The sequence below is a fragment of the Nicotiana tomentosiformis genome, chromosome 2, assembly GCF_000390325.3.
Source record: "Nicotiana tomentosiformis chromosome 2, ASM39032v3, whole genome shotgun sequence".
Classification (NCBI taxonomy): domain Eukaryota; kingdom Viridiplantae; phylum Streptophyta; class Magnoliopsida; order Solanales; family Solanaceae; genus Nicotiana; species Nicotiana tomentosiformis.
The window spans coordinates 172,624,822-172,643,069 of record NC_090813.1 but is presented as its reverse complement, the minus strand read 5'-3'; the positions used below and the strand labels follow the sequence as shown (position 1 = coordinate 172,643,069).

At 35.7% G+C, this 18,248-nt stretch overlaps 1 protein-coding gene across 4 annotated transcripts; it reads left to right on the top strand.

Moving 5' to 3' along the window:
• Positions 1-463: 463 nt before the first annotated feature.
• Positions 464-16,549, top strand: LOC104091482 (protein fluG-like). Of its 4 annotated transcripts, none has more exons than XR_011414393.1 (19): positions 464-806; positions 1,677-1,940; positions 3,071-3,136; positions 3,244-3,358; positions 3,431-3,536; positions 3,754-3,910; positions 4,050-4,145; positions 4,277-4,325; positions 5,502-5,860; positions 6,688-6,860; positions 7,234-7,354; positions 7,425-7,477; positions 7,582-7,711; positions 11,904-12,049; positions 12,266-12,454; positions 13,646-13,872; positions 14,642-14,784; positions 15,840-16,203; positions 16,328-16,549. XR_011414393.1 is itself a non-coding variant. In XM_070196323.1 (19 exons), the coding sequence occupies exons 1-18, from the start codon at positions 630-632 to the stop codon at positions 15,900-15,902; spliced, it is 2,634 nt and encodes an 877-aa protein (XP_070052424.1). In that variant the 5' UTR covers positions 464-629; the 3' UTR covers positions 16,068-16,549. The 4 variants fall into 4 exon arrangements, 3 of the variants coding, with proteins under 3 accessions (XP_070052424.1, XP_070052426.1, XP_070052425.1); XM_070196323.1 differs by having other exon boundaries at positions 15,840-15,902; positions 16,068-16,549; XM_070196325.1 differs by lacking the exon at positions 464-806 and adding an exon at positions 870-1,298 and having other exon boundaries at positions 15,840-16,549.
• The last annotated feature ends 1,699 nt before the right edge of the window (positions 16,550-18,248 follow it).

Sequence of the window (18,248 nt, the reverse complement as noted above, 5' to 3'; positions counted from 1 at the left end):
ATATCTCATCCAACATTATCCAAATATAGCAACTGCAGTTAAATCCCACTCGGTCAACTGTATAAATCACGTTCAAACATATTTTGCATTGTGAGAATTTATAACAAAAAAATTTAGAATATGTAATCCATTTTTTAAAGTCTTGTAGCGTATTCGTGCAATAGACATACATAAATATTAGTACACTTATATAGTTGTCATAGATCCACCCTGATGGCGTGTGTATATATATAAACAATAATCCACCTACCTACCTAGAAATAAAAGTTTGGGATTTACTATAAAATCCTAAGATTTGCCTCTACTATCTCGGTGCTTGACACCTCGTCTAGCTAATTACCTTGCATAATGCAAGGCAGAGCTCCTTAAGTTGAAGTAGTCATCACCACAAAAAACTTTTAAGAATATATTGAGAAAATTTGACCTAACAACCATTTTTTTTTCCAAATACACTCGTATGTAATACTAATAGTACGATTTTCAAGCTTATCCAAACAAAGAGAAACAATGTAATCAATTGCATGCACGTGGAGAATCAGTCAAAACAATCGTGAATATAAGTGAAAATCCATAAAAATTTACCTACATGCACTAGTAGAGAACTAATTGACATTTTGAAGGTGAGAATCATGAAGATGAAAAAAGATAAGCTTATAGAGCTGAAAAGAGCAGTGGATAGTGTGGAAATAGTGGATGCTCATTCACATAACATTGTGGCCCTCGATTCCAATTATCCTTTTCTCAAATGCTTTTCTGATGCCACTGGGGATGCTTTATATAATGCACCCTATACCCTCAATTTCAAGGTCTATTTCTTATCCTAATTTTCAACACAGATGTTAGCTCTTTTATAACAATTTTGAATTAACCTTTTGGAGCATGCTGTATAACGTCATTGTTATGATGTATTAAACATAGGTTACAATTTGAGGCGGATCTAGCATGAATTAATTGTTTTCAGCTCAAATTATGTGTGCACATGTAAAAATGGTTATAAAAAATCGAAGTTATATACACTAACGCAATATAATTTTATGATAACACTCATAATCTGAATACTAGGGACAATATAATTCAGGTCGTTCAAGTTTGATCACCAGTTCATCAAATTCTAATATAATAAGGAAACTAAGTGGTCAGTAGAATTTAATGGTTTTGTGATTAATTAGAGATAATCTGCCTGCTTATTCCATTACTAGGGACTTGGTTTGGGCTTCGAGTTGCGGCCATCTCATTGATTGTCAGTTCAATTTACTTTCTTTTACTTAGCAATTAACTGAGCCAAGTATAGCGAATGGGTATGTTGAATAAATTTTAGACTCCAATATTTTCATTCTTAACATTTTCAGGCATCGCCATGGAATATCTGAGTAAGGAAACAGAGCAGTTTTAGGGTCATAGTAGCAGAAGGGGTTATTAGGATAAATAAAAGGGGTTTCTATGTGGGTTAATGGCTTTTAGTCTTGAAAGTTGTTGAAAACAAAGGGTGGTTTTTCGCTGGAAAATCAAATCAGTGGTAAAAAGATTACAACTATACGTTTCTTGTTGCACAGTTTTTTTTTGTTTTTTTTTTCAAAAATTTACAACGTAACTTCTTCCAAAAATGGAAATGAGTTGTTCTGTCATTTCCCTCTTACTTATATTGCTTTATGTTGCACTGCTTTGTTTTTTTGTAGAGAGGCCTGAGGGAACTGACAGAACTATATGGCCCAAGCTTAAGCTTAAGCTTAGGTTTGCATACTGTTCTAGAAACTCGCCGGAGCTTAGGATTGGAGCAAAGCGCTATTACTTGCTTCAGGGCTGCAAGAGTATCTACCATACTTATTGATGATGGAATTGAATTGGATAAAATGGTTGACATTGAATGGCACAAAAAAGTTGTGCCAATGGTTGGTAGAATACTACGAGTTGAACATCTAGCTGAAACAATTCTTCAGAAGGTAATGTACAAATCATTTCGTAGTATATACTATTGCATTGAGTTTAACTTTTGTACATCGACAGCTATCAAGTCACCTTAAATCAATTGCAGATAAAGTTTTATAACAAAGTATACACTAGCAACCTGCTAGTTGCCTACACTTCTTTTTTTAACTGACAGTCTACACTGACAATGTAAAACTTTTACAAGGGTATATACGTTAAATCATATTGCAGCAGTTGAAAAGTGGAAAAGCACTATTTGTTGGTGTGGAAATGTGTTATTCTTTGGAATTAGAACTATTTTAGTGTTGTTTAACCTGTTCTTTCACCATTTAGTGCCTCTCAATTAATAGAAAATGAGCCAAGATAGATGTATCTTATTTAAAACATTATATGGTCTTTGCTCTTTTTCAATAGGGTTGCTTCCCTCCTTGCTTGTATTTGTCCGTGCTTTGCCTTAGAATTTGATTAATGTAAAAGGTTCTCTTGTAGACTAATAGTTCTAAGATCAGATGACCATTCACGAGGACGCTATTTTATCAAACATTTTGTGCGATCATAAGATAGTCTTGGCATTGCTACTAGTGGAGGTTACAGTTTTCATACTGCGGATTACAGGTTTTTAAGATAATAAAGAAAAGATAGACATGAAATAGTACCAAAGTTTTGGCATTCCCCTATGAATTACAAACAAAATTGGTAGGACATTGAGAAGAGAGGAAAATGGGAGCTAAAAGAATAATGAATGAACATGTCAATGAACTAATGTGAAAATTATGAGCAAATTTTTTTAATCTCTTTTAAAGTAATGCCATAATCGACTTGAATCTCCGATCCATCCGGGAAAGACCTGAATTTGTAGGCTGGCATATATAAAGAGGTAGTATAGGACAATATCATGCTTCATGTAGAACTATTTCTACTGCATGGTTCATTGTCCAATTCTTTTACGGTATTAAATTACTGATGGCTCTTTTGCTTTTAACGACTATGATGAAGTGGAGGGGCTTGAAGTTCTTGCATTGTTTGGGGTTGGTTGTTGTAACTATTGATATCACTTCCACAAGAATACTCTGTCTTTGTTATCTCTTTGTACCCCTATAGTTTAGATCTGATTATCTCTTTCTCCTGTTCTGTTCTATTCTAGGCTGCAGATGGAACAACATGGACACTGGATTCATTCATGGAGATTTTCACTAAGGAGCTGAAGTCATATCCTTTGAATTATGAGTCAATATATTCCAGAGTAGTTCAAAACATGTTTCTTTTGATGTGTAAAAAGTTATGCTTTCGGTATGTTTTTCCTATTCGTTTCACACAGTAGCTGATAATGTTGTTGCATTTAAAAGCATGGTTGCATGTTGTAGCGGCCTTGCAATTAATACAGAAGTCACTCAAAAAGAGGCTGAGGAGGGCCTGAGTGGTGTTTTATGCGGTGAGTTGCAAGACATCGGGTTGTAATGCATCATGATTGAGCAGCTGATTCTAATAGTTCCTGTCTTTCCAGCTGGGAATCCCATCAGAATCTCAAACAAGAGCTTCATTGATTATATATTTATGCATGCTTTGGAGGTCGCTCAAAGTTATGACTTGCCAATGCAGATACACATGGGGTAACCAAAATAATGCTTTATATAGATAGCTTGATCTCAATTTCTTTCTAGCTTCTTACAGTATTTGATCAAGTTAACAGTCTTTAAGCCCTTTCTTATATGTTAATTTTCTTATTCAAAATCAAAAAACCAAATGAGAGACATATGCATTTTGTTTTTGCTTTTATAGTATATTCCCAGTCCTTATAAGAAACATTGTTATGTTTCTTCATTTCAGTTTCGGGGACAAGGATTTTGATATGATGCTTGCGAATCCCCTTTATCTTCACAATCTTCTTGAGGATAAGAGATTCACTAATAGCCGATTAGTGCTTTTGCACGCGTCCTACCCATTCTCAAAGGAAGCTTCACATCTGGCTTCTGCATATCCTCAAGTAAGATATTTAATCCTCTATCTGAAAATATTAACATGTAGAATTACCAACCAAATTAGAGACTTTTTTCACATCAATTGTTAATGATGAATTATTTCGCCTCGTGTCTCTGTAACATGGCCATTGTCTTCTATTATAGGTCTATCTTGATTTTGGGTTTGCAATTCCTAAACTTAGTTTCCATGGGATGATATCCTCAGTGAACGAACTCCTGAAACTTGCTCCGATGAATAAGGTTGTTCATGTACTTAAAGATACATTGTTTTCCAGTTCAGGCTACAGATTTCCATATTAGTAGGTTGACTACTCTTTCAGACTTCATTAAAGAGCAAATATTTTCCCTTTCTGATGTTTGGATATCAACAGGTTATGTTCAGCACTGATGCCATCGCGTTTGCTGAAGCCTTTTATTTAGGTTTGGCCAGAATTATTCTTATCTTGTATCCTTAAAGTATGACATGACAAGCATTTGTGACTGTTAGCTTTCACAAGATAAAAAAATTAAAGTTTTGCTTCAGCTAGTCTGAAATGCCTACTAAATCTGGCTAGCTAAGAAGTAGAAACACTTATGAGAGGATGTCGTGTCCTTCTCCCACACTTTGTCTAACACAATTTTGTTAGAATTTGGGCAATATAAGATAAATGTTTGGCTGTGTCCATATTTTTTCTGGTGTTTGATTGTCGACATGTGTCTTTGCTTATCCTGAATGTGTTATGCACATTAGGATAATATCAATTTAGGTTGCATAGTCAGATTACACAATAAAGATTCTTAAAATCAATTGAGAAACAATAGAATAGGAAGTAGAAGGAAGAAAGAGGATACCGAACACTGTCTATGGGAAGATAATGAATATAGACAATTGGTGATAGACTAACAAGGTTGCGGTGGAGTGGTTTGTACTCCTTCATCCTTAACTAGAGGTCTTAGGTTCGAGCCCTGGGTATGGAGCCGCCTTTGTTAGGGAACGCTTTACCCCCAACGTGAGACTTCCCGCCACGAATCCGGATTTGGTCAGGCCCCAATGCATGTACTGGACACCGGGTGGGAACCAAAGAAAAAAAAAAGAGACAATTGGTGATAGTGTTAGAAAAATTTATAAGTATGTATGCAACACATTTATACTTCAGAATTAGACTATACCTCAGATATTAGACACATATATGCTCCTTAAATTGTGTTGTTCATTTGTATAGAGATATGAATGACATACAAAAATCTACTGTAGGTACATCCATATTTTGCTCATGTCTTTACATGAACCATATTATGAGCAGTGTTCTGTCCACTCCATCCCATGCTACCTAACTGGATTGTTTTACCTATTGGAAAGTTGAATTTGTATTTATTAAACTATTTATTGAGTAACTAAAAGCTATAGTTAATTCTACATGCTGCGGTGAAAATGTGCTGCAAATATTGCTTGAGGCACATTTTCACTCTGATCAAGTAAGTTATCATTCAGAAGCTGTAAGGAAAAGTAAATTATTGCCGAAGAATAATATCCAGCTTGATTTGCATGCTAGTTAAATGAGTTCATCTTCTTCCCATCTTGTTATGAGTATAACCTAAACTTGATTTCTAATGCAGGTGCAAAGAGAGCACGTGAAGTAGTATTCTCTGTTCTACATGATGCGATGGTTGAGGGTGATCTTTCAATTACAAAAGCTGTGGCAGCCGTTAAAGATATATTTGCAGAAAATGCAAAGAAGTTTTACAAATTGCACAAACTTGATGTTTCTTCTAAAGATTCTGATATAGAACCTCATATACCGTCTCCCTTCATTAAGGAAGAGTTACATGGTTCATTAAAGGATTCTTCAACAGATTCTGATGTAGAACCTTGTATATCGTCTTACTTCCAGAATGAAGAGTTATATGGCTCATCAAAGGATGTTACCCTTGTTCGCATTATTTGGATAGATGCTTCTGGCCAACATAGATGCCGTGTAAGCTTTACATTTGTCTTTAAGTTACTGCTTTTGCCTTGTGATAACGAATTATTTAATGATATGCTTTATAATACTAAATCTTTGGTCCTCTTTGAGAAAATACAAAACGTTTCAATAGTATACAAGATGGTTAAAGAATTTTCAATGATAGCATCAACAAACAGGTGAAAGGTTGCGTAACCATAACAATCTGAAGAAACATATCTACTCAACTTCTCTGTTTCATCTTACCTCAAATAGGAGGTTGTCATCAGCTAAAACAAAAGATGGTTCTTTATTTTGTGAATTTGAGAATTTGATTTTGTGAAGCATTGAACACTTTGTGTTTCAACAAGCTTGCTAGTATTATTCTGCTTTCACTAAGAAAAGGGTGTACGCCGACTCAATTAATGAGTCCAGCTATGACAATGCTTAGTATCTACTTCTCATTGTTAATTTTTGAATTATGGTTTAAAAAGTTCTTGCAAAAAATATTCAAATGGATTTCCTTTTAATATTTTGTTGGTGCATTCTGTTGATGCATCATTGTGATGGTGCATCATTGTGATGCTTTGGCTATGATTTTAAGGGCTTTCTGGTTATTTTGAGTATTTGGTTGGCTATGATAATTTGAATGTTGAAAATCCTGTTGGACATTATTTCTAATACCAAATTGCAATTGTATCAGATGTATTATTCAGGATAAATACAACAAGCTCATTAGTCATTATAGTTTCAGCCATTTTGATTGCCTTCACTACATGATGTGGCACATCGCTCGGTGCTTCCCTGTTCTGGCAAAGAAAACATAATGATTTTGTTTATTTCTTCCGCATCATTTGCAGGGTGTTCCACGGCAGCGCTTCTATAGTTTTGTGAAAAAGCATGGTATAGGCTTACCTCGTGCATGTATGGGGATAAGTTCAATATCTGATTATCCCGTAGAGGACACTACTCTCACCTGTTCGGGTCTGTTCACAATTGTTCCTGATTTATCAACCAAATGCAGAATTCCATGGTACTGTTTCGACACCTGTCTATAAGAATATTCTACTATTATGTGATATACTTGGAGACATGTAAGAATTTATGGAACATCAAGCTATAAAGTATTTTCTGGATGATTTGTCTAAATTCATACTCACATTGATGTCTATTGCTTTTGTTGTTGTTCCACTTGTCTGCAGAGGTAGATTCAGGATTTAAAATTGATAGGTTCAATCTGTATTTATTATAGCTGAAACCATTGCTCTTTTGAAATTTTGAGTTCAGAATATAATGTTTGTTTGAATATTCGTGATCTCTCACATATATACCTATGCTCTTTGATCATGTTGTTTCCAGGACAGAAAATTTTTCAAACAAGTTTTGATGTGCATCTTTTGATCCAGGGCAAAACAGCAGGAAATGGTTTTGGCTAACATGTGTACTAAATCTGGTGAACCATGGGAATATTGTCCAAGAGAAGCTTTACGCAGAATCTCTAAAATTTTAAAAGATGAATTCGGTTTGGTATGTTTACTATCTTGCCCAGCAAAGAGTTGAAAATGTTATTGATCTTACGCGTATCTACATTTTTCAGGTCATGACTGCAGGCTTTGAAGTTGAATTTTACCTTCTAGAGAGTGTAATAAAGTATGTGAGCCATAATATTTTTGTATCTAGTCTTCCGTCATATATGTTTCTAGAGCTGTCCTTTATAGAACGTTACACTAAATATGTACAACTGAATCACACAGGAATGACAAAGAAGAATTTGAATCATCGGATCAGTGCAGGAAGTGCCATACAGCAGCATTTGATGCTGCATCCCCTATGCTTGAGGAGATGCTCGGTTATCTTCAATCCTTGAATATTACTGTAGACTATGTAAGTTTCTATTTCCTTGAATGTTTGCTTACTAATTTGATGTTTCTCGTGTTATCTGCAAACAGTACTGTAGCTAATTAGGAGATTTTAGAATGCATTTCCATTTATTCCGCTTGAGTTGAGCTTAGGACTCGAGGTATTTTGTGCGTGCCCTATTGAGAGAATCTTCCGTGAGCTTCACCAGACATATAGAACTAGCTTCTTTGCTCCGATTCTGCCCCTAAAGTTAGCTCCTACTCCTCCTCTCACTGAAAAGGCGTATAGTGAGACACGTGCTAACTATAGGTAGAAAGCAGGAACCAAATGTAATAGTACATGAAAATATTCGACTTCATATTTAAGAGTAGAGCTCAATTCAAGGACTTCAGGAAACATGTTGTACTACAATGACATGTGTTTTCAATGACAATTCCTTCTCAAAGTAATATTTGATTTGCATGACACTTCTGATGATGCAATGTTAAAAATAATAAGGAAAAGATTTGTTTTCTGTTCCTTGTTCCTAATCCCTCAGCTAATCGAATTGTGCTTATAGCCTTTTATTAGGGTGTCCTACATTTGGTTGAGGGAATGAGTGTTGTCTCGTTATATAACAATAATAACATACCCGGTGTAATCCCACAAGTGGGGTATGGAGAGGGTAATTGTTACGTAGACCTTACCATTACCTTACCCCTGCCTTGTGTAGGTAGTATTGTCTCGTTATATGGTCTTTGCGATTCTCATCTCATGAATTAGCTTTAGCGGTTGAGTTAGATCAAAGTACTTTTTCGTCACATAGTATTAGAATCAGATCCATCCATAGCTATTCTTGGTTTACCAATATTGTACCCCATGTTATGTTGTCCATGCTTAAGATGCCCAATTCTAGGAGTTTGGGGAGAGGGGGGGGGGTAGTGTGTCCCAAATTAGTTGAGACTTGAGGGTATGGATCAGAAATATATAATCTAACACTATTACTCCACACAGAAATTGCTACTTATTATCGCATTTCTTGACGTATATACAGAGGCGGATCTAGGATTTCTTGTACATGAGTGCACTACTAAAAAAGGAGGAAGAAATGTATTAAGTGAGAATTGATCACTATCTTTCTTGGTAAATAACTCATACTTCAACCAAGTGCACCAACCTTCTTGGAGCATGGGAGCCAACAGTTAATATTATACCAATTTTAGAAAATATGTACATAAAATATCTAATTTTACGGAAAGCCCACGGGTTCACGTGCTCCATATTTTTGCTTATACATCCGCCCCTGCGTATATATATGTGTGTGTGTGTGTGTGTGTGTGTTTGTTTGTTATAATTACTTTTGTTAATTTATGAAGATATGTTTATCATTATCCTTCATATGCTGAAGAACTATTTCTAGTCAGATCAATGTGCCATAGAGTTGGGGTCACTTCCTAATGAGTACGAGCACCTTGAAACTACTCTACTCCATGGAAATGAAGAAATTTCTCTCAGAGAAGTCTGTTCGGCTTTGTACAGCTATGAACAAAGAAAGGGAGAAAAACAGAAGGGCGGAGAAGGAGAAGCACTAATTGTGAGGGGTCGTCCTCAAAATCAAACGAGGACTAAGAAGGGAAGATCCAAGTCGAGATCTAGACCCAGCAAAGATGAATGTGCCTTTTGTCGAGAAAAGGGGCACTGGAAGAAAGACTGTCCGAAGTTGAAGAATAAGGCCAGACATAACAATGGAAAGGCCATTATGGATTCAAATGTAGCTGATTGTGATGATTCAGACTTCTCATTAGTTACAACAGAGTTATCAACATCATCAGACATATGGTTGATGGACTCGGCTTGTAGCTATCATATGTGTCCCAACAAGGACTGGTTCGTGAATTTTCAAGAAGGAGAATATGGAGTCATCTACACAGCGGATAACAGCCCTCTTACCTCATATGACATTGGTTCAATAAGATTAAGAAGCCATGATGGAATGATCAGAACATTAACAGATGTTCGATATGTACCGGGTTTGAAGAAGAATCTCATCTCTGTGGGAGCCCTAGAATTAAAAGGGTTCAAAATCATTGCAGAAAATGGAGTGATGAGAATATGCTCCGGTGCACTAGTGGTAATGAAGGCCAATCGGAAGAACAATAACATGTACCGCTATCGTGGTAGTACAGTTATTGGGACAGCGACAGTGACATCCAGTGATGACAAAGAGGCAGAAGCAACCAGGCTATGGCACATGCGCTTGGGACACGCTGGAGGGAAATCTTTGAAAGCTCTATCTGATCAAGGATTGTTAAAAGGCGTAAAGACTTGCAACTTGGAGTTTTGCGAGCATTGTGTCAAAGGGAAACAGACAAGGGTTAAAATTTGGTACAGCGATCCATAATACTAAAGGCATTTTGGATTATATACACTCTGATGTTTGGGGTTCTTCCAAAACACCTTCATTGGGTGGGAAGCACTATTTTGTAACCTTTGTTGATGATTTTTCCCGAAGAGTGTGGGTGTATACAATGAAGAGGAAAGATGAAGTGTTGAGAATTTTTCTCAAATGGAAGACGATGGTGGAGAATCAAACAGGCAGGAGGATAAAGTGTATTCGCACAGACAATGGAGGTGAATACAAAAATGATCATTTCAATAAGGTCTGTGAAAATGATGGCATCGTCCGACACTTCACTGTCAGACATACACCACAACAGAATGGAGTGGCAGAACGTATGAACCGGACTTTACTGTAGATGTTGGGTTAGTTTTTGAGCAGGAAGGCAATCGGTCTGTAGTTGGATATTGTAACTCAGATTTTGTGGGTGATCTGGACAAACGAAGGTCAACTACTGGTTATGTGTTTACTTTTGCAAAGGCACCAGTTAGTTGGAAGTCTACTTTATCTACAACAGAGGCAGAGTACATGGCTATTACAGAGGCTGTGAATGAGGCAATTTGGCTTCAGGGGTTGCTAAAGGAGCTTGGTATTGAACAAAAAAATATTATAATTTTTTGTGATAGTCAAAGTGCTATTCAATTAGCGAAGAACCAAGTTTATCATGCAAGGACGAAGCACATTGATGTTCGGTATCATTTCGTACGAGAAATCATAGAAGAAGGTGGAGTCACGGTGAAGAAAATTCATACTACGGAGAACCCTGCTGATATGCTGACAAAAGTGGTGACTGCGGTCAAGTTTCAACATTGTTTGGATTTGATCAACATTGTTGAACACTAAAGATTGAAGATGAAGACACAACCAAAATTTGTTATTGAGAGAAAATTGAAGATGTGGAATTTTGCCAAGGTGGAGATTTGTTGAAATTGTCAAAAGTCCCACATCGGTGGATGACAATTTTGAATGGGAATTTCACCCTATAAAAGGAGGCCTAATGTTTAGGATTTAAAGTACACCTCTCATTTGCCTTTTTATCTTCTTAAGGCATTTGTATCTTCTCTCTTTAGTATTATTTCACTTGTAATTTTGGAGTGGAATAAAATATTGATTGTGTCCGAGGAAGTAGGCAAAATTGGCCGAACCTCGTAATTTCTGGTGTTCTTTTATTGTTGTCTTATTGTCTTGTTTATTATTTAGTGGTTGTCATAATTTTTGGTATAGTAGTTGTGACTCATTCACACTATATACATTTGGCTTCCGCAACAAGATAGTCTATATCAAAAACAATAACTTTGATGACATGATTTACATGGATAATTGCTTCATGAGCATCATCAAGAACCTCTGGCCTAAATCCAACATCTCAGGGGAAAATAAAAACAAAAGAGAAGTATAAAAGGAAAAAGAATTATAAGCTTCATAGTTTCACTCATATAATGGTAGCATGGCATTTCACTGTTCTGCAACAATATCTTTCTTTTATCTGGAATAAGTAAGATATATCCAACATACTTTATCTTAGACTTTCTCGGTTTCATTTATATGGCGTTGTTTGGTTGGGTATATAGTTTTTCTAAGAAATACTAACTTTTGGCTCATTCAAAAAGGACTCGTAGAACTTGTGGTCTTAAACATGCCATGATATTTCTATAGCTATAAGAGCATGTCATCAAGGGAAAAAATGAATAGTTTAAGAGTTCTAAATATAGAAATGTGTCATTCTTTTCGGACAGACTCAAAAGAGAAGAGTGCCATATAAAATGGAACAAAGGGAGTAATACTATTCAATTTAACGATGATTACTCCCCTTGATGTTGTCTCTTTCAATGTATGCAGCTACATAAAGAAGCTGGAAAAGGTCAATTTGAAATTGGACTACCATATACAGATTGTTTTAGAGCTGCTGATACATTAATTTATACACGTGAAGTCATCAGAAAAGTTGGAAGGAAATATGGATTTCATCCAACGTTTTTGCCAAAGTAAGTAGCAGATGTTTCCACAATATTTTTAGGTGCAGTTCTCTTCTCTACTAGTTTAACCAGATATGCTTTTGCTTCTTTTGAAGTGCTACCACAACCCTGTTTTTAGTTCTGCTTTCTTTTTTGGTTTTATCGCGAAAAGCATTATGTATGAACTTTCTACTGCATGAGCGTAGTTCCTTTCAGTTTTTTGACCATCTGTCCATTTCTGTATAGGTATTCGTTAGACGAATGGGGCTGTGGATCAAATGTGCATATAAGTTTGTCCAAGAACGGAATTAACGTTTTTAAGGCATCTGAGGGATCAAGTCAATATGGGATTTCCAAGATTGGGCAAGCATTCATGAGTGGGGTGTTAGATCATCTTCCTGCCATATTAGCATTTACTGCACCACATCCTACAAGGTTAGAGGTTTTTTTGTACTTATTAATATTTAACTTATATGAACTGATGGTGTAAATAATACTTTTTCACGCTACCAATATAATTTAGTCGTGCTAAACCTTAATTATTAATGTCGTGCTTTCTTTAAATACTTTGGTGATTGGTTTAAAAATTCTCATTGAACCAAAGCTGCAGCACCAATGCCTCTAATCGAAAAGAGGGGAATTATAACTAATAGCAGCTATATCACTTCCTTTTTCCTTTTCTTTGATTGTTAGCATAATGGAAGACTTGTAATCTCATCACCTCAAATAATAATTTGTTTAACAGGTGTTTTTTCCTTTTGTTAATTGTTTTTTTTTTTTTTGTAATGGTTTTCTGTTATGTTAATTCAAAGTTGCTTTGAATCAATGAGATGAAAAACCTTTTTTGCTTCCAAGTAAATGTACTACTCATTTAAATTCACCAAAACAATAGGAGAACTATTTTTTTAAATATTCATAAATAGTTTTGTACGTAGTTAGATGGTTACTCAAGGCATTTTTTGTATTATACTTCTATTTCCAGAAAGGTTGTATTAAACTTCTATTTCTGGAAAGCTACACCTTTTTAAGATTAATTTTTTTTTTCAAAGTTAAATTATAAGGATGGAAGGTAAAACCCTTAGAGCTTTAAGTAGATGATAGCAGGGAAGAAGTAGTTCCAATTTATATTTTCATCAAAAAGTTATGCAGAAAGGTTTCCAAAGCCAAGTCGAATTAATTCTTGTAACAAGTGTTGAATTAATAGAGAACACTAAATCTAAGGGAAATGTCCATTATTTGCACTCTTTAGTAGTATTAAGTTAATTTCAGCTAATTGGACTGGTTAGTAGCTATATCAAAATGAACAAAGTTTCCTTTTTGAAAATTCTGTCCAAGTTTGTTTCTCATATTTTCTCCTTTTTATTGTTGTTTGGCCTTGAAGTCCCTTGTTCTGCTCAAACCCTCTCTCAACTTTCTACGAATTAAACATCTATCTCAAGTTTCTGCATTTGGAGCTATTGCATAGAGAATGAAAACCGTTCCCTTTTGGTTCGGTCTCCTTTTCTAAAAATATATACCTCATTTGAGTATATTTGTGCAAAATTGAACTTTCATCAACTCATGTACTATGCCTGACTTGATCCTTGTGTTTAAGTTTGCCTTATTTTGGTCACATTTATTTTGCAGTTATGAGCGCCTGTATTCTAAGGATTGGAATGGACGAGTTGTCAGTTGGCAGAAAGAAAACAATTATGCAAAAATTAGTACTTGTAGACTTCCAGGAGCTGATGTTGTAGGCCATTTTGTATGTCCTGCATTTGATGCATGTGCGAACCCATACTTGGGACTTGCTTCTATACTTACTGCTGGGATCGATGGCTTGCGGAAAGATTTGAGCCTTGCTGCACCAGTAGGTAAGTTAGACAATTATTTAGCAATTTTCTCTTTACCGCATGATAATTTGCTTTTAAGTCTTTCTTTGCCCTGAGTTTTATGGTTAAGACTGAAAGGTATATTTTTTGAGCTGCTTTCATCACAATATACATATTTTTTGATAACCGAGAAACCTCAGTGGAGCAAGGGTCGAAACTCGGTGGATGATGGGTGACATGCACCTAATCTACCCTTCTCTACTGAAATTCCAGACTTTTGCCTCAGCCAGGATTCAAATTCGTGACGTGTGCCTGACGCCCTGACCCCACGCATTAGATTACTTTCAATCGATGTATTGGACAGTTGCCCTTATATTTGCTTACCTTTAGGCAGAACAAATGAATAGAAACAAGAAAGGTAAAGTATATGCAATTTCATGAAAAAGGAAATATAGTAAACTTGGACCTGACGTTGAGTTTTCTTAGTTTGATTAGAAACAAATAGGATGAGGGTTATTCTAACAATATAAATAATTTTCTCTCTGTCAGTGCATTTTAACCAAGTCAACCTGCCACCGACTTTTTTTATAGACGGTTATTTGTAGTTATCTTTTAGGTGATCTCACAATGTAAAAAATCTTCTACGTAGTGTATAGCAGTTAAGCTCTATAGTACGTAGGCAAAAGTGCATGCTGTTTGTAAAATCTAATTTTGGTTCTCAGTGATTTTTCTTGCTAATGCTTTATCACTTGTCGAAGAAAGAATTATATTCTGTTATCATACATTCAACCTGTGTTTTTCTATGAAACAGATAGAGAGAGTCGTGTCAATCAAGAGGATTATCGAAGGCTACCAGATTGTCTTACTGATTCTTTAAGCGCTTTAGAGGAAGATACATTGTTTAAGGATATGATGGGTGAAAACCTCATGGCTTGCATAAAAGCTATTCGCAAGGTACGTTTCAAATTATGGTTTCTTCAGTATACAAGGTGTATATCAGTATATGTTTGATGGAATTCCTCTTTCTGCTGAAGAACTGGTTACACCAGAAAAGGTTTATCAGGTATAATGAAATAAGAATGAATTGGCTCATCAGTTCATCGTATAATTCCTCTATACAGTGATAGTGTAAAAGCAATTATAAACTATCAGTGCATTGTAACAAGTTATGCTAATTTCACTTTTCATAGACATTCACTTGCAATTATTTTTTAGGTGACCTGATAATGTGAAAATTCTTTCACTATCAGTGTATAGAGGTTAAACTCTTAGGGGTCGTTTGGTTGGAAAATAAGTTATCTCAGGATTAATTATTCCGGGATTCTTATCCCACCCTCCCATAGGGATAAAAATAATACTACAATCCCGGAATAACTAATACCGGAATTAGTTATATCGCGATTTTATCCTAATCAAATGTGGGATAAATTCATTATAAATTTAATTCCGGAATTATCCCTTATCCCTTATCATTTTCCGTTGCATGTTTGGGATACGTCTTACCACACGAGCCCTTAGAGTTATCTTAGCACCCCCGTTTTCCTTATATGCAGTTAATAGGGTATGATTTCCTGTTAACCAGTCGGATGTTCTACGGTTCAAAAGATATTAAGAATGACAATATAAGGAATAGGAAATACATATGGTTCTCAATGCATTAGGAACAACAATGGCTAGCAAAGTAGATGAAATCATATATTGTTATAGTACTATGAATTGTCATTTCATGAGTAACGTATACAAACTTTTGACAATAACTATTGCGCCTTAATCTCAAGCTAGCGGTATACTTGGGTTGGCATGAATGCTCACTATCCAGTTTCATTCCAATGTTCAATAAAATTTGGGTTATCTTAACAAGAGCAGCAACACGCTTTAACTTTTCTTTTTCTGTGTAAATTAGCAATTGGCATACTGATATAGAAATAAATTTTGACACAAGGGTCGGTATATTGAGCTTTAATTGTAGTTAAAGTGTTTCTGATTGAGCTTGGTTTCATGTTTTGCAGGCTGAGATCAATCACTACTCTGAAGATGAGGAACCATACAAGGACCTTATATACAAATTTTAGGTTGATCTGTGAGATTAGCATAGTTTATATTGTTAATTAATTATCATAAATATGAGCTTATTTTGCTATTCCCTTCTTCTTTTTCTTAATTTATGCACTTTGATTAATGAAACATCTTAGTGAATTTTTTTTGGTTTCCCACCCGGTGTCCGGTACCCGCATTAGAGCCCGACTATATCCGGATTCAGGCCCTATTCGAGGGAGCGCTCCTTACTAAAGATTTTTCCATACCCAAGACTCGAACTCGAGATATCTGGTTAAGGGAAGAGCAGTCTCATCCACTGCACCACATCCTTTCACGGTAAACATGTTAGTGAATTTAGTTGCTCTCATCTGTATTCTTTTGCTTAATTTATGCACGATTCCTCTTTTTGACCATTCGACACTACAAATTTGCTTTCACTATTCATCCATCACCTGCGCAGTAAGGAGGGTCTGGATCTTATCTTGGACCTTCTTCTTCAACTGAGATACATGAAATACGGGATGGATCTTCGACCCAACTGATAATTTTAGCTCATAGGCTCTACTGAAACAAATCCTCCTATGGACCGAAGAACCTCGCCGACAACTTCAGATTCCTTTGCACTTCTACAGAGCTTTGTTAGTAATGTTGTAATTAACAAATACCTGATCCCCTACTTCAAGTTTCCGCTTCTTCTTCGATTATGAGCTGAATGTTTCATGTGATTTTCTGTTTCGATTAATAGCAGCATGTTTAAGAAAAATAAGCTTATTTTGAAAAATATTTTTTTTATTTTAAAAATAAAAATATTTTAAATTAAAAAGTACTTTTGGAGAAAATAATATGTGTTTGGTTAATCAAATTAAAAAGCACTTTTGAGCAATAATTTATGTTTGGTCAAATTTTTCAAAAAGTACTTTTAAGTATCAAATTACGAATAAGAATAAAAACAGATGTGGTTAACAGTTAATATTATATCAGTAGATAAATAATTATAAATATTTATTATTAGAGACAATAATTAAGTTTTTTATTTTATTTAGGTAAAATATAAAAATAAAAATAAAATTGAAAAGTACTTTATTCTTTCAAGATGATTTAAATATATCAAAAAATCATTCAACAATTATGAAAATTCATTATGTATTACTTAATACTTTAAACTAAGTAAGCTTAATTTGATACATACAATATTTTGCTAAGGGTATTTTTGGTAGGAAGAAAATTTAAAAAAATGCTTCTGCTTCTAGGAAGAAACTACGTTTTTTTGAATTTCAAAAATTGTTTCTACTTCTTCCCAAAAGTATTCCCCCTCCCCCCCCCCCCCCAAAAAAAAGCTTGGTCAAAAATATTTTTTTTAAGAAAAAAAACATTGTTGGCCCTAAAAGAACTTGGGCAAACAAGGCTATAAGTTATCTTTCAAAACATTATTCATCAATTGACAATCGCTCAAATCTTGATCCGCGAAATTCAATTTTGTCAGGGCAATTAACTCAAATGTGGGCTGAGGTGGCTCAGAACCATAGAGGGTATCGAGAGTCTGAGTTCCTCCCCCAGCATGAGATGTGGCTGGTGCAAGTGGAATCAACTTCGCCTGAGTTAGAGTACTGAACATGCTCGGGAACTGTGCGAGGGTCTCCTGAAGTGCAGGGGTGGCAACAGGTGCCTACCCCCCAACTGGAGCTACTGGTGGCTCCTCTGTCGCAACTCGGGCAGGTGCTCTACCAGTACCACTTGCCCCTCATCAGGCTCTGCCTCTACCCCGGCCCCGGCCTCTCGCGACTCTAGCAGGGGGCACGGGTGTCTGATTGTCGGATCCAGCAGTGCGCGTTCTCACCATCTGTGAGAGAAGAAAGACAAAGATTCAGAATTTCGAAGTCAACAAATTCGCATGATAAGAAATCAAAGAAGTGAAGTTTCCTAATAGTTCCATAGCCTCTCGAAGATTAGTACAGACGTCTCCGTACCGATGTGCAAGACTCTACTAAACATGCTTATGACTAGTAATACCTATGAACCTAGAGCTTTGTTACCAACTTGTCACGACCCCAATCTCCCACTGTAGGATGTCGTGATGACACCTAGTCTCTTAGACTAGGTAATCCTAACATGCATGGAGAAATAACGAAAATAATAGAACTTCAAATTTAAACCAACTAGCTATCATAAAAGAACTTAATAATATCGCTAACAATAACTTCCAAAATCTAGTGAGAATGAGTCATAAGCTCTACACGAATTCTGAAACATCCCTAATACATCACTATCTAGTAAAGAGTAGGCAGTAGGAAATCAAGGACAGAGGGTGACTCTAAGGCCTGCAAACGCCGGAAAGGTATACCTTGAAGTCTCTGAACTGAATGATCTACTCATTGTTGCCT

What these genes read in the sequence shown, in the direction of transcription:
- LOC104091482 (XM_070196323.1), top strand. Translation starts at nt 630, where the DNA reads ATGAAGATGAAAAAAGATAAGCTTATAGAGCTGAAAAGAGCAGTGGAT. An exon ending in CTGAAACAATTCTTCAGAAG is followed by an intron (nt 1,941 to 3,070) that starts GTAATGTACAAA and finishes GTTCTATTCTAG; the next exon opens with GCTGCAGATGGAACAACATG. An exon ending in ACCAAATGCAGAATTCCATG is followed by an intron (nt 6,861 to 7,233) that starts GTACTGTTTCGA and finishes CTTTTGATCCAG; the next exon opens with GGCAAAACAGCAGGAAATGG.